Consider the following 24,918-nt stretch of genomic DNA (forward strand, 5'->3'; position numbering starts at 1 on the left):
GTGTTTGAGTTATTGTTGCTTATCGTAACATTTCCTTAAGATAAGCGATACCCTTCACTTACCGTGATACCTTTTATTAAATATTGTACATATGATTTACGTCAATGGTTTTAATGAGATATTTTATCTTTATTACATCTTCAGACATTCGCTCAAAAGCTGGTGAACGCTGACAGGGCTTCACTTTTCCTGGTTGACGGACGAACTAAGGAATTGTATGCTCGAATATTTGACGTCAGCGGAGACCAAGAGAGCAAGTCTACTGTGTCTGTTTCAGAGACGTCGAAAGAAATCCGGTACAGATAAACAGAATTTAAGTAAATAAATATAACCAAAGAAACCACATTGAGTGTGACATGACAGTGTAACCATATGTAGATTATAATAATAAACAATAATTTATTACAAACTAAGGTTATCTGTGAAAAACATACTCGTATAACAGCAGTGTCTAAGTAGAGAAACAATAAAACCTTGTTATTGTTGGTATTGTGGTTGTTGTACAACTGTTATTCGTAGTATTATTCTGGTTTGCACTACTGTTATTCATAGTACTATTCTGATTGTACTATCATTGTTGTAAGTGGTATTCTGGTTGTATTACCATTGTTGTTATTAGTATTCTGGTTGTACTACTGTTGTTGTTAGTATTATTCTGGTTGTACTAATGTTGTTGTTAGTATTATTCTGGTTCTGCTATTGTTGTTGTTGGTATTATTTTGGTTGTAGTACTGTTTTTAGTATTATTCTGGTTGTACTATTGTTAGTATTATTCTGGTAGTATTACTGTTGTTAGTATTATTCTGGTTCTACTATTGTTGTTGTTAGTATTTTTCTGGTTGTACTGTTGTTGTTAGTATTATTCTGATTATACTACCAATGTTGTTAGTAGTATTCTGGTTGTACTACTGTTATTCGTAGTATTATTCTAGTTGTTCTTCCATTGTTGTTAGTAGTATTCTGGTTGTACTACTGTTATTCGTAGTATTATTCTCCTTGTACTACTGTTGTTGTGAGAAGTATTCTGGTTGTACTACTGTTCTTGTTAGTTGTATTATGGTTGTACTAATGTTGTTGTTAGTATTCTGGTTGTACTACTGTTATTCGTAGTATTATTCTGGTTGTACTACCATTGGTGTTAGTATTATTATGGGTGTACTAATGTTGTTAGTAATATTCTGGTTTTATTACTGTTGTTGTTACTAGTATTATGGTTGTACTAATGTTGTTGTTAGTAGTATTCTGGTTGTACTACTGTTATTCGTAGTATTATTCTGGTTGTACTACCATGGTTGTTAGTAGTATTCTGGTTGTAGTACTGTTATTCGTAATATTATTCTGGTTGTACTAATGTTGTTGTTAGTATTATTCTGGTTCTGCTATTGTTGTTGTTGGTATTATTTTGGTTGTAGTACTGTTTTTAGTATTATTCTGGTTCTACTATTGTTGTTGTTAGTATTTTTCTGGTTGTACTGTTGTTGTTAGTATTATTCTGATTATACTACCAATGTTGTTAGTAGTATTCTGGTTGTACTACTGTTATTCGTAGTATTATTCTAGTTGTTCTTCCATTGTTGTGAGAAGTATTCTGGTTGTACTACTGTTCTTGTTAGTTGTATTATGGTTCTACTAATGTTGTTGTTAGTATTCTGGTTGAACTACTGTTATTCGTAGTATTATTCTGGTTGTACTACCATTGGTGTTAGTATTATTATGGGTGTACTAATGTTGTTGTTAGTATTATTCTGGTTGTACTACCATTGTTGTTAGTAATATTCTGGTTTTATTACTGTTGTTGTTACTAGTATTATGGTTGTACTAATGTTGTTGTTAGTAGTATTCTGGTTGTACTACTGTTATTCATAGTATTATTCTGGTTGTACTACCATGGTTGTTAGTAGTATTCTGGTTGTAGTACTGTTATTCGTAATATTATTCTGGTTGTACTAATGTTGTTGTTAGTATTATTCTGGTTCTGCTATTGTTGTTGTTGGTATTATTTTGGTTGTAGTACTGTTTTTAGTATTATTTTGGTTGTACTATTGTTAGTATTATTCTGGTAGTATTACTGTTGTTAGTATTATTCTGGTTCTACTATTGTTGTTGTTAGTATTTTTCTGGTTGTACTGTTGTTGTTAGTATTATTCTGATTATACTACCAATGTTGTTAGTACTATTCTGGTTGTACTACTGTTATTCGTAGTATTATTCTAGTTGTTCTTCCATTGTTGTTAGTAGTATTCTGGTTGTACTACTGTTATTCGCAGTATTATTCTCCTTCTACTACTGTTGTTGTGAGAAGTATTCTGGTTGTACTACTGTTCTTGTTAGTTGTATTATGGTTGTACTAATGTTGTTGTTAGTATTCTGGTTGTACTACTGTTATTCGTAGTATTATTCTGGTTGTACTACCATTGGTGTTAGTATTATTATGGGTGTACTAATGTTGTTGTTAGTATTATTCTGGTTGTACTACCATTGTTGTTAGTAATATTCTGGTTTTATTACTGTTATTGTTACTAGTATTATGGTTGTACTAATGTTGTTGTTAGTAGTATTCTGGTTGTACTACTGTTATTCGTAGTATTATTCTCATTGTACTACTGTTGTTGTTAGGTGTATTCTGGTTGTACTACTGGTGTTAGTAGTATTATGGTTGTACTAATGATGTTGTTAGTAGTATCCTGGTTGTACTATTGTTATTCGTAGTATTATTCTGGTTGTACTACCATTGTTGTTAGTAGTATTCTGGTTGTACTACCATTGTTGTAAGTAGTATTCTTGTTGTACTAATGTAATTCGTATTATTATTCTGGTTGTACTACCATTGTTGTTAGTAATATTCTGGTTGTACTAGTGTTTTTGTTAGTAGTATCCTGGTTGTACTATTGTTATTCGTAGTAGTATTCTGGTTGTACTACCATTGTTGTAAGTAGTATTCTTGTTGTACTAATGTAATTCGTATTATTATTCTGGTTGTACTGCCATTGTTGTTAGTAATATTCTGGTTGTACTAGTGTTGTTGTTAGTAGTATCCTGGTTGTACTATTGTTATTCGTAGTATTATTCTGGTTTTACTACCATTGTTGTTAGTAGTATTTTGGTTGTACTACCATTGTTGTAAGTAGTATTCTTGTTGTACTAATGTAATTCGTATTATTATTCTGGTTGTACTACCATTGTTGTTAGTAATATTCTGGTTGTACTAGTGTTGTTGTTAGTAGTATTATGGTTGTACTAATATTGTTGTTAGTAGTATTCTGGTTGTACTACTGTTATTCGTAGTATTATTCTGGTTGTACTACCATTGTTGTTAGTAGTATTCTGCTTGTACTACTGTTATTGATAGTAGTATTATGGTTGTACTAATGTTGTTGTTAGTAGTATTCTGCTTGTACTATTGTTATTCGTAGTACTATTCTGGTTGTACTACTATTGTTGTTAGTGCTATTCTGGTTGTACTACCATTGTTGTTAGTAGTATTTTGGTTCTACTACTGTTATTCGTTGTGCTATTCTGGTTGTATTACTGTTATTCGTAGTATTATTCTGGTTCTACTATTGTTGTTGTTAGTATTATTCTGGTTGTACTATTGATGTTAGTATTATTCTGGTTGTACTACTGTTATACGTAGTATTATTCTGGTTGTACTACTGTTATACGTAGTATTATTCTGGTTGTACTACTGTTATTCGTATTATTATTCTGGTTGTACTACCATTGTTGTTATTAGTATTCTGGTTGTACTACTGTTATTCGTAGCCTTATTCAGGTTGTACTACCATTGTTGTTAGTAGTATTCTGGTTGTACTACTGTTGTTAGTAGTATTATGGTTGTACTAATGTTGTTGTTAGTAGTATTCTGGTTGTACTACTGTTATTCGTAATATTATTCTGGTTGTATTACTGTTGTTGTTTGTATTATTCTGGTTCTGCTATTTTTGTTGTTAGTATTATTCTGGTTATACTATTATGTTTTTAGTATTATTCTGGTTGTACTATTGTTGTTGGTATTATTCTGGTTCTACTATTGTTGTTCTTAGTATTATTCTGGTTGTACTATTGTTGTTAGTATTATTCTGGTTGTACTACCATTGTATTTAGTAGTATTCTGGCGGTACTACTGTTATTCGTAGTATTATTCTCGTTGTACCACTGTTGTTGTTATTAGTATTCTGGTTGTACTACTGTTGTTGTTAGTAGTATCATGGTTGTACCACTGTTGTTGTTATTAGTATTCTGGTTGTACTACTGTTGTTGTTAGTAGTATCATGGTTGTACCACTGTTATTCGTAGTATTATTCTCGTTGTACTACCATTGTTGTTAGTAGTATTCTGGTTGTTCTGCTGTTATTCGTAGTATTATTCTCGTTGTACTACCATTGTTGTTAGTATTATTCTGGTTCTACTATTGTTGTTAGTATTATTCTGGTTGTACTACCATTGTTGTTTGTAATATTCTGGTTGTACTACTGTTATTCGTAGTATTATTCTGGTTGTACTACCATTGTTGTTAGAATTATTCTGGTTGTACTATTGTTGTTAGTATTATTCTGGTTGTATTACTGTTGTTGTTAGAATTATTCTGGTTGTACTACTGTTCTTATTATTATTCTGGTTGTAATACTGTTGTTGTTTGTATTATTCTGGTTGTATTAGTATTGTTGTTATTATTATTTTGGTTATACCATTGTTGTTAGTATTATTCTGGTTGTACTATTGTTGTTGTTAGTATTATTCTGGTTGTAGTACTGTTTTTAGTATTATTCTCGTTGTACTATTGTTGTTAGTATTATTCTGGTTGTATTACTGTTGTTGTTAGAATTATTCTGGTTGTACTACTGTTTTTAGAATTATTCTGGTTGTACTAATATTATTCTTAGTATTATTCTGGTTGTATTACTGTTGTTGTTAGTTGTATTCTGGTTGTACTATTGTTGTTGTTAGTATTATTCTGGTTGTACTACTGTTATTCGTAGTATTATTCTGGTTGTACTACCATTGTTGTTAGTAGTATTCTGGTTGTACTACTGTTGTTGTTAGTAGTATTATGGTTGTACTAATGTTGTTGTTAGTAGTATTCTGGTTGTATTACTACTGTTGTTTGTATTATTCTGGTTGTACTACTGTTGTTGTTTGTATTATACTGGTTCTGCTATTTTTGTTGTTAGTATTATTCTGGTTCTACTACTGTTGTTAGTATTATTCTGGTTGTACTATTGTTGTTAGAATTATTCTGGTTGTACTATTGTTGTTGTTATTATTATTATTGTTGTACTACTATTGTTGTTAGTAGTATTTTGGTTGTACTACTGTTGTTGTTAGTATTATTCTGGCTGTAATATTGTTGTTAGTATTATGCTGGTTGTAATATTTTTAGTATTATTCTTGTTGTACTACTGTTGTTAGTAGTGATCTGGTTGTACTATTGTTGTTAGTATTATTTTGGTTGTAGTACTGTTGTTGTTAGTATTATTCTGGTTGTATTACTATTGTTATTAGTATTATTCTCGTTGTATTATTCTTGTTAGTATTATTCCGGTTGCAGTTCTGTTTTTAGTATTATTCTGGTTGTACTACTGTCGTTAGTATTATTCTTGTTGTACTACTGTTGTTGTTAGTATTATTCTGGTTGTACTATTGTTGTTAATATTATTCTGGTTGTACTATTGTCGTTAGTATTATTTTGGTTGTACTACTGTTGTTGTTAGTATTATTCTGGTTGTACTATTGTTGTTAATATTATTCTGGTTGTACTATTGTCGTTAGTATTATTCTGGTTGTATTACTATTGTTATTAGTATTATTCTGGTTGTATTATTCTTGTTGTTAGTATTATTCTCGTTGTAGTTCTGTTTTTAGTATTATTCTCGTTGTACTATTCTTGTCAGTATTATTCTGGTTGTATTACTGTTGTTGTTAGAATTATAATGGTTGTACTACTGTTGTTAGTATTATTCTGGTTGTATTGTTGTTGTTGTTAGAATTGTTCTGGATGTAGTTCTGTTTTTAGTATTATTCTCGTTCTGCTACCATTATTGTTAGTAGTATTCTGGTTGTACTACTGTTATTCGTAGTATTATTCTGGTTGTACTAATGTTGTTGTTAGTATTATTCTGGTTCTGCTATTGTTGTTAGTATTATTCTGGTTGTAGTACTGTATTTAGTATTATTCTGGTTGTACTACCATTATTGTTAGTATTATTCTGGTTGTACTATTGTTGTTAGTATTATTCTTGTTGTACTATTGTTAGTATTATTCTGGTTGTACTACTGTTGTTAGTACTAATCTGGTTGTACTTCTGTTTTTAGAATTATTCTGGTTGTACTACAGTTGTTCTTAGTATTATTCTGGTTGTATTAATGTTGTTATTAGTAGTATTCTGTTTGTACTACTGTTATTGTTAGTGCTATTTTGGTTGTACTACCATTGTTGTTAGTAATATTCTTGTTGTACTATTGTTATTCGTAGTGCTATTCTGGTTGTATTACTGTTATTGTTGTTGTTAGTATTATTCTGGTTGTACAATTGTTGTTAGTATTATTCTGGTTGTACTATTGTTTTTAGAATTATTCTGCTTTTGCTACTTTTTATAGAATTATTCTGGTTGTACTACTGTTCTTCTTAGTATTATTCTCGTTGTATTACTGTTGTTGTTAGTAATATTCTGGTTGTACTATTGTTTTTAGAATTATTCTGCTTTTGCTACTTTTTATAGTATTATTCTCGTTGTGCTATTGTTGTAAGTATTATGCTGGTTCTACTATTGTTGTTGTTCGTATTATTCTGGTTGTACTATTGTTTTTAGTATTATTCTGGTTGTACTACCGTTATTCGTACTATTATTTTGGTTGTACTACCATTGTTGTTGTTAGTAGTATTATGTTTGTACTACTATTGTAGTTAGTATAATTCTTGTTATATTACTGTTGTTGTTAATTTTATTTTGGTTGTACTATTGTTGTTAGTATTATTCTGGTTGTACTATTGTTGTTGTTAGTATTATTCTGGTTGTATTACTGTTGTTGTTAGTAGTATTTTGGTTGTACTACTGTTGTTAGTATTATTCTGGTTGTACTATTGTTGTTAGAATTATTCTGGTTGTACTATTGTTCTTGTTAGTATTATTCTGGTTGTACTACTGTTGTTGTTAGTATTATTCTGGTTGTACTACTATTGTTCTTAGTATTATTCTGGTTGTACTACTATTGTTCTTAGTATTATTCTGGTTGTATTACTGTTATTCGTAGTGCTATTCTGGTTGTATTACTGTTATTCGTAGTGTTATTCTGGGTTTACTACTGTTGTTGTTAATAGTATTTTGGTTGTAGTACAGTTGTTCTTAGTATTATTCTGGTTGTATTACTGTTGTTAGTAGTATTATGGTTATTATACTGTTGTTAGTATTATTCTGGTTGTACTATTGTTGTTAGAATTATTCTGGTTGTACTATTGTTGTTGTTAGTATTATTCTGGTTGTACTACTGTCGTTAGTATTATTCTTGTCGTACTACTGTTGTAGTTAGTATTATTCTGGTTGTACTAATGTTGTTAATGTTATTCTGGTTGTACTACTATTGTTGTTAGTATTATTCTGGTTGTATTACTGTTGTTGGTAGTATTATTCTGGTTGTACTATTGTTGTTAGTAGTATTCTGGTTGTACTACTGTTGTTGTTAGTAGTATTATGTTTGTACTACTATTGTTGTTAGTATTATTCTGGTTATATTACTGTTGTTGTTAGTATTATTCTGGTTGTACTATTGTCGTTAGTATTATTTTGGTTGTATTACTATTGTTATTAGTATTATTCTGGTTGTTAGTATTATTCTGGTTGTAGTTCTGTTTTTAGTATAATTCTCGTTGTACTATTGTTGTCAGTATTATTCTGGTTGTATTACTGTTGTTAGAATTTTTCTGGTTGTACTACTGTTGTTAGTATTATTCTGGTTGTATTGTTGTTGTTGTTAGAATTGTTCTGGATGTAGTTCTGTTTTAGTATTATTCTCGTTCTGCTACCATTATTGTTAGTAGTATTCTGGTTGTACTACTGTTATTCGTAGTATTATTCTGGTTGTACTAATGTTGTTGTTAGTATTATTCTGGTTCTGCTATTGTTGTTAGTATTATTCTGGTTGTAGTACTGTATTTAGTATTTTTCTGGTTGTACTACCATTATTGTTAGTATTATTCTGGTTGTACTATTGTTTTTAGTATTATTCTTGTTGTACTATTGTTAGTATTATTCTGGTTGTACTACTGTTGTTAGTACTAATCTGGTTGTACTACTGTTTTTAGAATTATTCTGTTTGTACTACTGTTATTGTTAGTAGTATTATGGTTGTACTAATGTTGTTGTTAGTAGTATTCTGGTTCTACTACTGTTATTCGTAGTACTATTCTGGTTGTACTACAATTGTTGTTAGTGCTATTCTGGTTGTACTACCATTGTTGTTAGTAATATTCTGGTTGTACTATTGTTATTCGTAGTGCTATTCTGGTTGTATTACTGTTATTGTTGTTGTTAGTATTATTCTGGTTGTACAATTGTTGTTAGTATTATTCTGGTTGTACTATTGTTTTTAGAATTATTCTGCTTTTGCTACTTTTTATAGAATTATTCTGGTTGTACTACTGTTCTTCTTAGTATTATTCTCGTTGTATTACTGTTGTTGTTAGTAATATTCTGGTTGTACTATTGTTTTTAGAATTATTCTGCTTTTGCTACTTTTTATAGTATTATTGTCGTTGTGCTATTGTTGTAAGTATTATGCTGGTTCTACTATTGTTGTTGTTCGTATTATTCTGGTTTTACTATTGTTTTTAGTATTATTCTGGTTGTACTACCGTTATTCGTACTATTATTTTGGTTGTACTACCATTGTTGCTGGTAGTATTCCGGTTGTACTACTGTTATTCCTAGTATTATTCTGGTTGTACTACCATTGTTGTTAGTAGTATTCTGGTTGTACTACTGTTGTTGTTAGTAGTATTATGTTTGTACTACTGTTGTAGTTAGTATAATTCTGGTTATATTACTGTTGTTGTTAATTTTATTCTGGTTGTACTATTGTTGTTAGTATTATTCTGGTTGTACTATTGTTGTTGTTAGTAATATTCTGGTTGTATTACTGTTGTTATTATTATTTTGGTTATACTATTGTTGTTAATATTATTCTGGTTGTATTCTTATTGTTGTTAGTATCATTCTGGTTTGTAGTTCTGTTTTAGTATTATTCTTGTTGTACTACTGTTGTTGTTAGTATTATTCTGGTTGTACTACCATTGTTGTTAGTAGTATTCTGGTTGTACTACTGTTGTTATTAGTAGTATTATGTTTGTACTACTATTGTAGTTAGTATAATTCTTGTTATATTACTGTTGTTGTTAATTTTATTCTGGTTGTACTATTGTTGTTAGTATTATTCTGGTTGTACTATTGTTGTTGTTAGTATTATTCTGGTTGTATTACTGTTGTTATTATTATTTTGGTTATACTATTGTTCTTAATATTATTCTGGTTGTATTATTATTGTTGTTAGTATCATTCTGGTTGTAGTTCTGTTTTTAGTATTATTCTCGTTGTACTATTGTTGTCAGTATTATTCTAGTTTTATTACTGTTAGAATTATTCTGGTTGTACTACTGTTGTTAGTATTATTCTGGTTGTACTGTTGTTGTTGTTAGTATTATTCTGGTTGTACTGTTGTTGTTGTTAGTATTATTCTGGATGTAGTTCTGTTTTTAGTATTATTCTCGTTCTACTAACATTGTTGTTAGTAGTATTCTGGTTGTACTACTGCTATTCGTAGTATTATTCTGGCTGTGCTAATGGGTTTGTTAGTATTATTCTGGTTCTGCTATTGTTGTTGTTAGTATTTTTCTTTGTTATAATATGTTTTTAGTATTATTCTGGTTGTACTATTGTTGTTAGTATTATTCTGGTTGTACTATTGTATTATTCTGGTTGTACTACTGTTGTTAGTATTATTCTGGTTGTTCTACTGTTGTTAGTATTATTCTGTGTGTATTATTGTTGTTAGTATTATTCTGGTTGTATTACTGTTGTTGTTGGTATTATTCTCGTTGTACTATTGTTGTTAGTAGTATTCAGGTTGTACTACTGTTGTTGTTAGTATTATTCTGGTTGTACTATTGTATTATTCTGGTTGTACTACTGTTGTTAGTATTATTCTTGTTGTACTACTGTTGTTGTTAGTATTATTCTGTGTGTACTATTGTTGTTAATATTATTCTGGTTGTATTACTGTTGTTGTTGGTATTATTCTCGTTGTACTATTGTTGTTAGTAGTATTCAGGTTGTACTACTGTTGTTGTTAGTATTATTCTGGTTGTACTATTGTTGTTAGTATTATTCTGGTTGTATTACTGTTGTTGTCAGTATTTTTCTGGTTGTATTACTATTGTTGTTTTTAGTATGTTGGTTATACTATTGTTGTTAGTATTATTCTGGTTGTATTATTGTTGTTGTTAGTATTTTTCTGGATGTAGTATCGTTTAAGTATTATTCTCGTTGTACTACCATTGTTGGTAGTAGTATTCTGGTTGTACTACTGTTATTCGTAGTATTATTCTGGTTGTACTAATGTTGTTGTTGGTATTATTCTGGTTTAGCTATTGTTGTTGTTAGTATTATTCTGGATGTTGTGCTGTTTTTAGTATTATTCTGGTTGTACTATTGTTGTTTGTATTATTCTGGTTGTACTACTGTTGTTAGTAGTAATATGGTTGTACTGCTGTTCTTAGAATTATTCTGGTTGTACTACAGTTTTTCTTGGTATTATTCTGGTTGTATTACTGTTGTTAGTATTATTCTGGTTGTACTATTGTTTTTTTTTGAATTATTCTGGTTGTACTATTCTTGTTATTAGTTTTATTCTGGTTGTACTATTGTTGTTATTAGTATTCTAGTTGTACTACTGTTGTTGTTAGTATTATTCTGGTTGTACTATTGTTATTAGTATTCTGGTTGTACTACTGTTGTTGTTAGTAGTATTATGGTTGTATTACTATTGTTGCAATATTGTTGTTGTTAGTATTATTTTGTGACTTTGCTGTTTGTTACTTTAGAAGGTTGAAAGGTGGATCAGTGTTTTTTATCTGTGTGCAGTATGGAATATTTTTTAATATATTATGGTATATTCTGTAGATGACACTAGACTGTTATTAGTTATATTCATATCCACCTGTAATAATACTCGTTATATAATAGTATGTATGGTTAAACATCATGGGTTCTATTTAAAGGTTGGTATGATTTGTTGTGACAAAATTATTGGTTCGACTGTAAATTATGTGATATCTATTTGATGTTGTGTTATAGTGGTCTTCTCAACTGTTCATTAGATAACTTCATCTGTATGTTCAGGTTTCCAGTTGGGAAGGGAATAGCTGGACATGTTGCTTTGACAGGGCAATCACTGAACATTCCAGATGCATATGATGATGACAGATTCAACAGGTGAGAGAAAGTTTTATAATAAATTATTGTTATCTAGGTTTTTGTAACCTTCCTTTCTTAGATATCAGTAGTTTATTATCTAGATATAGAGGATTAGCTAACAATGTGCTTTATAGAAATATAGGATTAGATAACAATGTGCTTCATACGTATAGAGGATTAACTAACAATGTGCTGTATATATATGCAGGATTAGCTAACAATGCGCTGTATAGATATAAAGGATTAGCTAACAATGCGCTGTATAGATGTGCAAGATTAGCTAACAATGTGCTGTATAAATATAAAGGATTAGCTGATAATGTTCTTCATAGATATAGAGGATTAGCTAACAATGTGCTTCATAGAAATATAGGATTAGATAACAATGTGCTTCATAGGTATAGAGGATTAACTAACAATGTGCTTTATAGATATAGAGGATTAGCTAACAATGTGCTTTATAGATGCACAGGATTAGCTAACAATGTGCTTTATAGAAATATAGGATTAGCGAACAATGTGCATTATAGATATATAGGATTAGATAACAATGTGCTTCATAGGTATAGGGATTAACTAACAATGTGCTTTATAGAAATATACGATTAGATAACAATGTGCTTTATAGATGCACAGGATTAGCTAACAATGTGCTTTATAGAAATATAGGATTAGCGAACAATGTGCATTATAGATATATAGGATTAGATAACAATGTGTTTTATAGATATACAAGATTATCTAACAATGTGCTGTATAAATATAAAGGATTAGCTGACAATGTTCTTCATAGATATAGAGCATTAGCTAACAATGTGCTTTATAGATATACAAGATTAGCTAACAATGTGCTGTATAAATATAAAAAATTAGCTGATAGTGTTCTTCATAGAAATAGAGGATTAGCTAACAATGTGCTTTATAGATATACAAGATTAGCTAACAATGTGCTGTATAGATGTATAGGATTAGCTAACAATGTGCTCTATAGATATATAGGATTAGCTAACAATGTGCTGTATAGATATATAGGATTAGCTAACAATGTGCTGTATAGATATATAGGATTAGCTAACAATGTGCTCTATAAATATAAAGGAATAGCTAACAATGTGCTTTATAGATATAGAGGGATAGCTAACAATGTGCTTTATAGATATAAAGGATTAGCTAACAATGTGCTTTATAGATATAGAGGGATAGCTAACAATGTGCTTTATAGATATAGAGGATTATCTAACAATGTAACGTGTTAATTATAAATATCAAAGACACCAGTATAGTAATTCATATTTTCAGTTGTGTTAACTACATTATTAATATATAAATGATCCTTAACGTTTCTGAACAGGACAGTGGATCAGCAGACAGGTTACAGAACAAGGAACTTACTATGTATGCCAATCTTCATCAGAAACAAGTAAGGTTGTTGTTATGTGTCCATCAGAAACAAGTAAGGCCGTTGTGTGTGTCATCATCTGCAATAAGTTTGTGTATAGTTTAGACCTTGTTTACAGTGAGGTACATGTGACATTTACACCTGGTTTACAGTGAGGTAGATGTGACATTTAGACCTTGTCTACAGTGAGGTAGATGTGACATTTAGACCTTGTTTACAGTGAGGTAGATGTGACATTTAGACCTTGTTTACAGTGAGGTAGATGTGACATTTAGACCTTGTTTACAGTGAGGTAGGTGTGACATTTAGACCTTGTCCACAGTGAGGTAGATGTGACATTTAGACCTTGTCTACAGTGAGGTAGATGTGACATTTAGACCTTGTCTACAGTGAGGTAGATGTGACATTTAGACCTTGTTTACAGTGAGGTAGATGTGACATTTAGACCTTGTCCACAGTGAGGTACATGTGACATTTACACCTGGTTTACAGTGAGGTAGATGTGACATTTAGACCTTGTCTACAGTGAGGTAGATGTGACATTTAGACCTTGTTTACAGTGAGGTAGATGTGACATTTAGACCTTGTTTACAGTGAGGTAGATGTGACATTTAGACCTTGTTTACAGTGAGGTAGGTGTGACATTTAGACCTTGTCCACAGTGAGGTAGATGTGACATTTAGACCTTGTCTACAGTGAGGTAGATGTGACATTTAGACCTTGTTTACAGTGAGGTAGATGTGACATTTAGACCTTGTCCACAGTGAGGTAGATGTGACATTTAGACCTTGTTTACAGTGAGGTAGATGTGACATTTAGACCTTGTTTACAGTGAGGTAGATGTGACATTTAGACCTTGTTTACAGTGAGGTAGGTGTGACATTTAGACCTTGTCCACAGTGAGGTAGATGTGACATTTAGACCTTGTCTACAGTGAGGTAGATGTGACATTTAGACCTTGTTTACAGTGAGGTAGATGTGACATTTAGACCTTGTTTACAGTGAGGTAGGTGTGACATTTAGATCTTGTCCACAGTGAGGTAGATGTGACATTTAGACCTTGTCAATAGTGAGGTAGATGTGACATTTAGACCTTGTTTACAGTGAGGTAGATGTGACATTTAGACCTTGTTTACAGTGAGGTAGGTGTGACATTTAGACCTTGTCCACAGTGAGGTAGATGTGACATTTAGACCTTGTCTACAGTGAGGTAGATGTGACATTTAGACCTTGTTTACAGTGAGGTAGATGTGACATTTAGACCTTGTTTACAGTGAGGTAGATGTGACATTTAGACCTTGTTTACAGTGAGGTAGGTGTGACATTTAGACCTTGTCCACAGTGAGGTAGATGTGACAATTAGACCTTGTCTACAGTGAGGTAGATGTGACATTTAGACCTTGTCTACAGTGAGATAGATGTGACATTTAGACGTTGTTTAAAGTGAGGTAGATGTGACATTTAGACCTTATCTACAGTGAGGTAGATGTGACATTTAGACCTTGTTTACAGTGAGGTACATGTGACATTTAGACCTTGTTTACAGTGAGGTAGATGTGACATTTAGATCTTGTCTACAGTGAGGTAGATGTGACATTTAGACCTTGTTTACAGTGAGGTACATGTGACATTTAGACCTTGTTTACAGTGAGGTAGATGTGACATTTAGACCTTGTTTACAGTGAGGTAGATGTGACATTTAGACCTTGTTTACAGTGAGGTAGGTGTGACATTTAGACCTTGTCCACAGTGAGGTAGATGTGACACTTAGACCTTGTCTACAGTGAGGTAGATGTGACATTTAGACCTTGTCTACAGTGAGATAGATGTGACATTTAGACCTTGTTTAAAGTGAGGTAGATGTGACATTTAGACCTTATCTACAGTGAGGTAGATGTGACATTTAGACCTTGTTTACAGAGAGGTAGATGTGACATTTACACCTTGTCTACATTGAGGTAGATGTGACATTTAGACCTTGTCTACAGTGAGGTAGATGTGACATTTAAACCTTGTCTACAGTGAGATAGATGTGACATTTAGACCTTGTTTAAAGTGAGGTAGATGTGACATTTAAACCTTATCTACAGTGAGGTAGATGTGACATTTAGACCTTGTTTACAGTGAGGTAGATGTGACATTTAGACCTTGTCTACAGTGAGGTAGATGTGACATTTACACCTTGTCTACATTGAGGTAGATGTGACATTTAGACCTTATCTACAGTGAGGTAGATGTGACATTTAGACCTTGTCTACAGTGAGGTAGATGTGACATTTAGACCTTGTCTACAGTGAGGTAGATGTGACATTTAGACCTTGTCTACAGTGAGGTAGATGTGACATTTAGACCTTGTCTACAGTGAGGTAGATGTGACATTTAGACCTTGTCTACAGTGAGGTGGATGTGACATTTAGACCTTGTTTACAGTGAGGTAGATGTGACATTTAGACCTTATCTACAGTGAGGTAGATGTGACATTTAGACCTTGTCTACAGTGAGGTAGATGTGACATTTAGACCTTGTTTACAGTGAGGTAGATGTGACATTTAGACCTTGTTTACAGTGAGGTAGGTGTGACATATAGATCTTGTCCACAGTGAGGTAGATGTGACATTTAGACCTTGTCAATAGTGAGGTAGATGTGACATTTAGACCTTGTCTACAGTGAGATAGATGTGACATTTAGACCTTGTTTAAAGTGAGGTAGATGTGACATTTAGACCTTATCTACAGTGAGGTAGATGTGACATTTAGACCTTGTTTACAGTGAGGTAGATGTGACATTTAGACCTTGTCTACAGTGAGGTAGATGTGACATTTACACCTTGTCTACATTGAGGTAGATGTGACATTTAGACCTTGTCTACAGTGAGATAGATGTGACATTTAGACCTTGTTTAAAGTGAGGTAGATGTGACATTTAGACCTTATCTACAGTGAGGTAGATGTGACATTTAGACCTTGTTTACAGTGAGGTACATGTGACATTTAGACCTTGTCTACAGTGAGGTAGATGTGACATTTAGACCTTGTTTACAGTGAGGTAGATGTGACATTTAGACCTTGTTTACAGTGAGGTAGATGTGACATTTAGATCTTGTCCACAGTGAGGTAGATGTGACATTTAGACCTTGTCTACAGTGAGGTAGATGTGACATTTAGACCTTGTCTACAGTGAGATAGATGTGACATTTAGACCTTGTTTAAAGTGAGGTAGATGTGACATTTAGACCTTATCTACAGTGAGGTAGATGTGACATTTAGACCTTGTCTACAGTGAGGTAGATGTGACATACAGTGAGGTAGATGTGACATTTAGACCTTGTCTACAGTGAGGTAGATGTGACATTTAGACCTTGTCTACATCTACAGTGAGGTAGATGTGACATTTAGACCTTGTTTACAGTGAGGTAGATGTGACATTTAGACCTTGTCTACAGTGAGGTAGATGTGACATTTACACCTTGTCTACATTGAGGTAGATGTGACATTTAGACCTTGTCTACAGTGAGGTAGATGTGACATTTAGACCTTGTCTACAGTGAGGGTAGATGTGACATTTAGACCTTGTCTACAGTGAGGTAGAGACCTGTGACATTTAGACCTTGTCCACAGTGAGGTAGATGTGACATTTAGACCTTGTCTACAGTGAGGTAGATGTGACATTTAGACCTTGTCTACAGTGAGGTAGATGTGACATTTAGACCTTGTTTACAGTGAGGTAGATGTGACATTTAGACCTTGTCCACAGTGAGGTACATGTGACATTTACACCTGGTTTACAGTGAGGTAGATGTGACATTTAGACCTTGTCTACAGTGAGGTAGATGTGACATTTAGACCTTGTTTACAGTGAGGTAGATGTGACATTTAGACCTTGTTTACAGTGAGGTAGATGTGACATTTAGACCTTGTTTACAGTGAGGTAGGTGTGACATTTAGACCTTGTCCACAGTGAGGTAGATGTGACATTTAGACCTTGTCTACAGTGAGGTAGATGTGACATTTAGACCTTGTTTACAGTGAGGTAGATGTGACATTTAGACCTTGTCCACAGTGAGGTAGATGTGACATTTAGACCTTGTTTACAGTGAGGTAGATGTGACATTTAGACCTTGTTTACAGTGAGGTAGATGTGACATTTAGACCTTGTTTACAGTGAGGTAGGTGTGACATTTAGACCTTGTCCACAGTGAGGTAGATGTGACATTTAGACCTTGTCTACAGTGAGGTAGATGTGACATTTAGACCTTGTCTACAGTGAGGTAGATGTGACATTTAGACCTTGTTTACAGTGAGGTAGATGTGACATTTAGATCTTGTCTACAGTGAGGTAGATGTGACATTTAGACCTTGTTTACAGTGAGGTACATGTGACATTTAGACCTTGTTTACAGTGAGGTAGATGTAACATTTAGACCTTGTTTACAGTGAGGTAGATGTGACATTTAGACCTTGTTTACAGTGAGGTAGGTGTGACATTTAGACCTTGTCCACAGTGAGGTAGATGTGACACTTAGACCTTGTCTACAGTGAGGTAGATGTGACATTTAGACCTTGTCTACAGTGAGATAGATGTGACATTTAGACCTTGTTTAAAGTGAGGTAGATGTGACATTTAGACCTTATCTACAGTGAGGTAGATGTGACATTTAGACCTTGTTTACAGTGAGGTAGATGTGACATTTAGACCTTGTCTACAGTGAGGTAGATGTGACATTTACACCTTGTCTACATTGAGGTAGATGTGACATTTAGACCTTGTCTACAGTGAGATAGATGTGACATTTAGACCTTGTTTAAAGTGAGGTAGATGTGACATTTAGACCTTATCTACAGTGAGGTAGATGTGACATTTAGACCTTGTTTACAGTGAGGTAGATGTGACATTTAGACCTTGTCTACAGTGAGGTAGATGTGACATTTACACCTTGTCTACATTGAGGTAGATGTGACATTTAGACCTTATCTACAGTGAGGTAGATGTGACATTTAGACCTTGTCTACAGTGAGGGTAGATGTGACATTTAGACCTTGTCTACAGTGAGGTAGATGTGACATTTAGACCTTGTCTACAGTGAGGTAGATGTGACATTTAGACCTTGTTTACAGTGAGGTAGATGTGACATTTAGACCTTATCTACAGTGAGGTAGATGTGACATTTAGACCTTGTCCACAGTGAGGTAGATGTGACATTTAGACCTTGTCTACAGTGAGGTAGATGTGACATTTAGACCTTGTCTACAGTGCGGTAGATGTGACATTTAGACCTTGTCTACAGTGAGGTAGATGTGACATTTAGACCTTGTCTACAGTGAGGTAGATGTGACATTTAGACCTTGTTTACGGTGAGGGTACATGTGGCATTTAGACCTTTATTAAAGTGAGTCCAGATGAACAGGTTTCTTTTCTACGTTATTTCAGTGTCATCGGAGTTGTCCAGATGGTCAACAAGGAAAGTGGACCTTTCAGTAAAGCTGACGAGGAAGCGTTTGCCACTTTTGCTACTTACTGTGGACTAGCTCTTCATCATGCCAAGGTAGGCTTAGAAAATACAGGGTCGTTATACAAGCATAAGATATCTATGCTTGTGGTTAGAAGAGCGCTCGAGTCGCAATCTGTGGGTCGCGAGTTTGAATCCCGTCACCAAACCTCTCCGATCTTTTCGACTGAGTAAGCGTTGTTATGATGTGTTGAATCCCATATTTCGCATTGGTAAGATGTAAGCAAAGTGTTAGGCATTGGGTACCTTATAGAAGTAGCAGTCAAATTCTCTGTGTGAATGGTAGGTGGTTAATTTTGACGAACCAGTTCCAAACTGTGTGACACCAGAAATTATTCTTTGATAACTTGTGGGTGTGTTATAAGAGTAATAATCCTTTTCTTAGCATGGATAGCGGTGTGGTAGAGTGCTCTTAGTGGTTTCTTTCCATCTGCCATAATACAATATAAGAAGCGTACACTTTTGAATACACTAGTAACTGATATATATATAATAAAGTAGAGACATTTTGTGTTTGAAGGTAATGGTTTTAGAGACATTTTGTGTTTCAAGGTAATGGTTTAGAGACATTTTGTGTTTAAATGGTTAAACATTTGATTGCATTTTGTTTTACAGTTGTACGATAAAATTCGTCGTTCCGAACAGAAATACAAGGTGGCGCTAGAAGTTTATCGTACCATAGCACGTGCACGGAAACGGAAGTGAACGAGATTAAACATTCACCGCCTTTACCGAGCGCGCAGTCGTTGGCGGAGTAAGTTTACTTACATTTGTATCTTTTCATAAGCTTCGTGTCTCTTTTTCCGACGTCGTCTGTAATGTAGTAATAAAGACAAACGAATGTGTTTAAACATATAAACAACGTTCTATAACGGATAAGTTGTTTTTAAAGATAGGAAACACGGTATTTATGAGTGTCGTATAAGTGTTTGTTTGTTTTATTGTGTTTTTTTTGCGGGACAACTCCGTACACACATCAGTTCTAACACTGGGTGAGTTTTCCAAACTATTTGTTATAAAAATTTGCGATCATTGGAAGTTTAAACCTTTTCTCGTGTAATTGTTACTCCAAACTGATTGGACGATATATTACGTATCATCAAATATTGCACACTGATTGGACGATATATTACGTAGCATCAAATACTGCACACTGATTGGACGATATATTACGTATCATCAAATACTGCACACTGATTGGACGATATATTACGTAGCATCAAATACTGCACACTGATTGGACTATATATTACGAAAAATCAAATATCGCACAGTGATTGGAGTGTTTATTATGTAGAATCAACCACCGCAGAGTTATGGACTATTTGCATTCCAGGACGGCTGGATACTTTTACCAAAATAAAGCAGTAAACAACGTTTCGACCATTTTAGCTAACCTGACGATGACCTAAAATACGCTAATACCCACACCATCTGTCCTGAAATACGTTTATACTTGAAATGGGTTTATCGTCATCACGTAATGGACTATTTATTACATAGATTCATATATTGCACAGTGATTGGACTGCTCATTACAAAGATTCAAATAACGCACAGTCATTGGACTGATTATTACGTAACATCAAATACCGCACGGTGATTGGACTATTTATTATGGAGGCTCAAATACTGCACACTGATTGGGCTATTTCTTACGAATATTCAAATATCGCACAGTGATTGGAACACCCTTCTTGACCAAACAGAGATTCGTGGGTTCGAATCCCAAATCACACCAAACACGCTCGACCTTTTAGCCGTAGGGGCGATATATTGTTAGGGTCAATCCCGCTATTCGTTGGTAAAAGAGTAGCCCAAGAGTTGGCGGTGGGTGGTGACGACAAGTTGCCTTCCCTCTAGTCTTACACTGCAAAGTAAGGGACGGATAGCGCAGATAGTCCTCGAGTAGCTTTGCGCGAAATTCAAAAAGAAATCAAACAAGGTAAAATGTACAGCTACTGTCCAGTTCAGAATGACACTTGTAGCGAGTCGTGAATCAGTGAATGAGATAAATCGTGTTGTGTAATATTACATCATCACTGTGTTCATACTATTATAATTAATACGTTTATTTACTTATATGTTTAATCTCTTCAGATTACGTTTACTCTATTTTATTCTGAACTGACTGGTCAGTTTATGAAACTTATTACTTATGCGCAAACTGTTTTGGACAGGCTAATTCGAAATTTAAAGTCTGTAAACAGTTTATCTACCAGTACCATTTTATTTTATCTTTCAAGCAACACATAAGACAATACAAATGTGACGGACTTAAACACATGTCACAACTGGGACACTTGTGACCGACTTAAAGACATATTCTAGTTTTAAACAACTATTACCCATGTAATTATCTATCTAAATCTCTAGTTTATAGATGGCTAATACACGATATTAAGTAAATAATTTCTAACATCTCTCATTCATTCTTTGGACAGATTCAACTTTTCTCCATTCTCTCTGGACTCTGAACAGAAAGTGTCAGCAGCTATATACATGTTCATTGACCTGTTTGGTCTTAACAAGTGAGTCATGTGTCTTATCAATGTGAAGTTAATGTAATGATTCTGTAAGGTGTACGTCAGGGTTAGTTGGAAACATTTATATACAACATTAAAGTTTTATAACACTTTATTGATATTTGAACATTTGTTTAGTTTAAAGTTTGATTACATTACTGATAACGACATTACCAGTTTAAAGTTTGATTACATTACTGATAACGACATTACCAGTTTAAAGTTTGATTACATTACTGATAACGACATTACCAGTTTAAAGTTTGATTACATTACTGATAACGACATTACCAGTTTAAAGTTTGATTACATTACATTACCAGTTTAAAGTTTGATTACATTACGATAACGATTACCAGTTTAAAGTTTGATTACATTACCACGATAACGACATTACCAGTTTAAAGTTTGATTACATTACTGATAACGACATTACCAGTTTAAAGTTTGATTACATTACTGATAACGACACGTACACAGTTTAAAAGTTTGATCTGTGCATTTTGGGTTTGATAACGACATTACCAGTTTAAAGTTTGATTACATTACTGATAACGACATTACCAGTTTAAAGTTTGATTACATTACTGATAACGACATTACCAGTTTAAAGTTTGATTACATTACTGATAACGACATTACCAGTTTAAAGTTTGATTACATTACTGATAACGACATTACCAGTTTAAAGTTTGATTACATTACTGATAACGACATTACCAGTTTAAAGTTTGATTATATTACTGATGTAACGACATTACCAGTTTAAAGTTTGATTACATTACTGATAACGACATTACCAGTTTAAAGTTTGATTACATTACTGATAACGACATTACCAGTTTAAAGTTTGATTATATTACTGATAACGATCGACTATTACCAATTTAAAGTTTGATTACATTACTGATAACGACATTACCAATTAAAGTTTGATTACATTACTGATAACGACATTACCAGTTTAAAGTTTGATTACATTACTGATAACGACATTACCAGTTTAAAGTTTGATTACATTACTGATAACGACATTACCAGTTTAAAGTTTGATTACATTACTGATAACGACATTACCAGTTTAAAGTTTGATTACATTACTGATAACGACATTACCAGTTTAAAGTTTGATTACATTACTGATAACGACATTACCAGTTTAAAGTTTGATTACATTACTCATAACGACATTACCAGTTTAAAGTTTGATTACATTACTGATAACGACATTACCAGTTTAAAGTTTGATTACATTACTGATAACGATTACCAGTTTAAAGTTTGATTACATTACTGATAACGACATTACCAGTTTAAAGTTTGATTACATTACTGATAACGACATTACCAGTTTAAAAGTTTGATTACATTACTGATAACGACATTACCAGTTTAAAGTTTGATTACATTACTGATAACGACATTACCAGTTTAAAGTTTGATTACATTACTGATAACGACATTACCAGTTTAAAGTTTGATTACATTACTGATAACGACATTACCAGTTTAAAGTTTGATTACATTACTGATAACGACATTACCAGTTTAAAGTTTGATTACATTCCACTGATAACGATTATTACCTGTTTAAAGTTTGATTACATTACTGATAACGACATTACCAGTTTAAAGTTTGATTACATTACTGATAACGACATTACCAAGTTTAAAAGTTTGATTATGCATTACTGATAACGACATTACCAGTTTAAAGTTTGATTACATTACTGATAACGACATTACCAGTTTAAAGTTTGATTACATTACTGATAACGACATTACCAGTTTAAAGTTTGATTACACACTACTGATAACGACATTACCAGTTTAAAGTTTGATTACACTACTGATAACGTTTGATTACATTTTGATTACCAGTTTAAAGTTTGATTACATTACTGATAACGACATTACCAGTTTAAAGTTTGATTACATTACAGTAACGACATTACAAGTTTAAAGTTTGATTACATTACTTACCAGTTTAAAGTTTGATTACATTACTGATAACGACATTACCAGTTTAAAGTTTGATTACATTACTGATAACGACATTACCAGTTTAAAGTTTGATTATTACTAAAGTGATAAACGACATACCAGTTTAAAGTTTGATTACATTACTGATAACGACATTACCAGTTTAAAGTTTGATTACATTACTGATAACGACATTACCAGTTTAAAGTTTGATTACATTACTGATAACGGCATTACCAGTTTAAAGTTTGATTACCACACTTATAACGACATTACCAGTTTAAAGTTTGATTACACTACTGATAACGACATTACCAGTTTAAAGTTTGATTACATTACTGATAACGACATTACCAGTTTAAAGTTTGATTACACTACTGATAACGACATTACCAGTTTAAAGTTTGATTACACACTACTGATAACGACATTACCAGTTTAAAGTTTGATTACATTACTGATAACGACATTACCAGTTTAAAGTTTGATTACATTACTGATAACGACATTACCAGTTTAAAGTTTGATTACATTACTGATAACGACATTACCAGTTTAAAGTTTGATTACATTACTGATAACGACATTACCAGTTTAAAGTTTGATTACATTACTGATAACGACATTACCAGTTTAAAGTTTGATTACACTACTGATAACGACATTACCAGTCAGTAAATTACCAGTTTGATTACATTACTGATAACGACATTACCAGTTTAAAGTTTGATTACATTACTGATAACGATATTACCAGTTTAAAGTTTGATTACATTACTGATAACGACATTACCAGTTTAAAGTTTGATTACATTACTGATAACGACATTACCAGTTTAAAGTTTGATTATTTTCACTGATAACGACATTTACCAGTTTAAAAGTTTGATTACATTTCACTGATAACGACATTACCAGTTTAAAGTTTGATTACATTACTGATAACGACATTACCAGTTTAAAGTTTGATTACATTACTGATAACGACATTACCAGTTTAAAGTTTGATATTACATTTGATTACTTTGATAACGACATTACCAGTTTAAAGTTTGATTACATTACTGATAACGACATTACCAGTTTAAAGTTTGATTACATTACTGATAACGACATTACCAGTTTAAAGTTTGATTACACTACTGATTACGACATTACCAGTTTAAAGGTTTGATTACACTTTGATTTACCAGTTTAACGTTTGACTACTGGATAACGACATTACCAGTTTAAAGTTTGATTACATTACTGATAACGACATTACCAGTTTAAGTTTGAACATTTGATTACATTACTAGTTTAAAGTTTGATTACATTGACTGACATTACCAGTTTAAAGTTTGATTACATTACTGATAACGACATTACCAGTTTAAAGTTTGATTACATTACTGATAACGACATTACCAGTTTAAAGTTTGATTACATTACTGATAACGACATTACCAGTTTAAAGTTTGATTACACTACTTATTTACCAGTTAAAGTTTGGTTATTTTACTAACGACATTACCAGTTTAAAGTTTGATTACATTACTGCCGATAACGACATTACCAGTTTAAAGTTTGATTACATTACTGATAACGACATTACCAGTTTAAAGTTTGATTACATTACTGATAACGACATTACCAGTTTAAAGTTTGATTACATTACTGATAACGACATTACCAGTTTAAAGTTTGATTACATTACTGATAACTGACATTACCAGTTTAAAGTTTGATTACATACTGATAACGACATTACCAGTTTAAAGTTTGATTACATTACTGATAACGACATTACCAGTTTAAAGTTTGATTACATTACAGTAACGACATTACAGTTTAAAAGTTTGATTACATTACTGATAACGACATTACCAGTTTAAAGTTTGATTACACTACTGATAAATCGATTAATTACCAGTTTAAAGTTTGATTACATTACTGATAAACGACCATTACCAGTTTAAAGTTTGATTACATTACTGATAACGACATTACCAGTTTAAAGTTTGATTACATTACTGATAACGACATTACCAGTTTAAAGT

At 32.5% G+C, this 24,918-nt stretch overlaps 1 protein-coding gene across 1 annotated transcript in view; it reads left to right on the top strand.

The window, feature by feature from the left end:
- LOC143224774 (putative 3',5'-cyclic phosphodiesterase pde-5) overlaps nucleotides 1–20,904 on the top strand; it is a 33,116-nt gene extending 12,212 nt beyond the window's left edge. Inside the window, exons 5-10 of the mRNA XM_076453458.1 lie at nucleotides 145–296; nucleotides 11,391–11,483; nucleotides 12,817–12,885; nucleotides 18,293–18,407; nucleotides 18,987–19,125; nucleotides 20,816–20,904. Coding sequence (XP_076309573.1) covers nucleotides 145–296; nucleotides 11,391–11,483; nucleotides 12,817–12,885; nucleotides 18,293–18,407; nucleotides 18,987–19,076 — 519 coding nt within the window. The 3' untranslated portion in view covers nucleotides 19,077–19,125; nucleotides 20,816–20,904. The remainder of the gene's footprint in view (nucleotides 1–144; nucleotides 297–11,390; nucleotides 11,484–12,816; nucleotides 12,886–18,292; nucleotides 18,408–18,986; nucleotides 19,126–20,815) is intronic.
- Nucleotides 20,905–24,918: the final 4,014 nt, after the last annotated feature.

This window comes from Tachypleus tridentatus, chromosome 1 (assembly GCF_004210375.1).
Source record: "Tachypleus tridentatus isolate NWPU-2018 chromosome 1, ASM421037v1, whole genome shotgun sequence".
Taxonomy (NCBI): domain Eukaryota; kingdom Metazoa; phylum Arthropoda; class Merostomata; order Xiphosura; family Limulidae; genus Tachypleus; species Tachypleus tridentatus.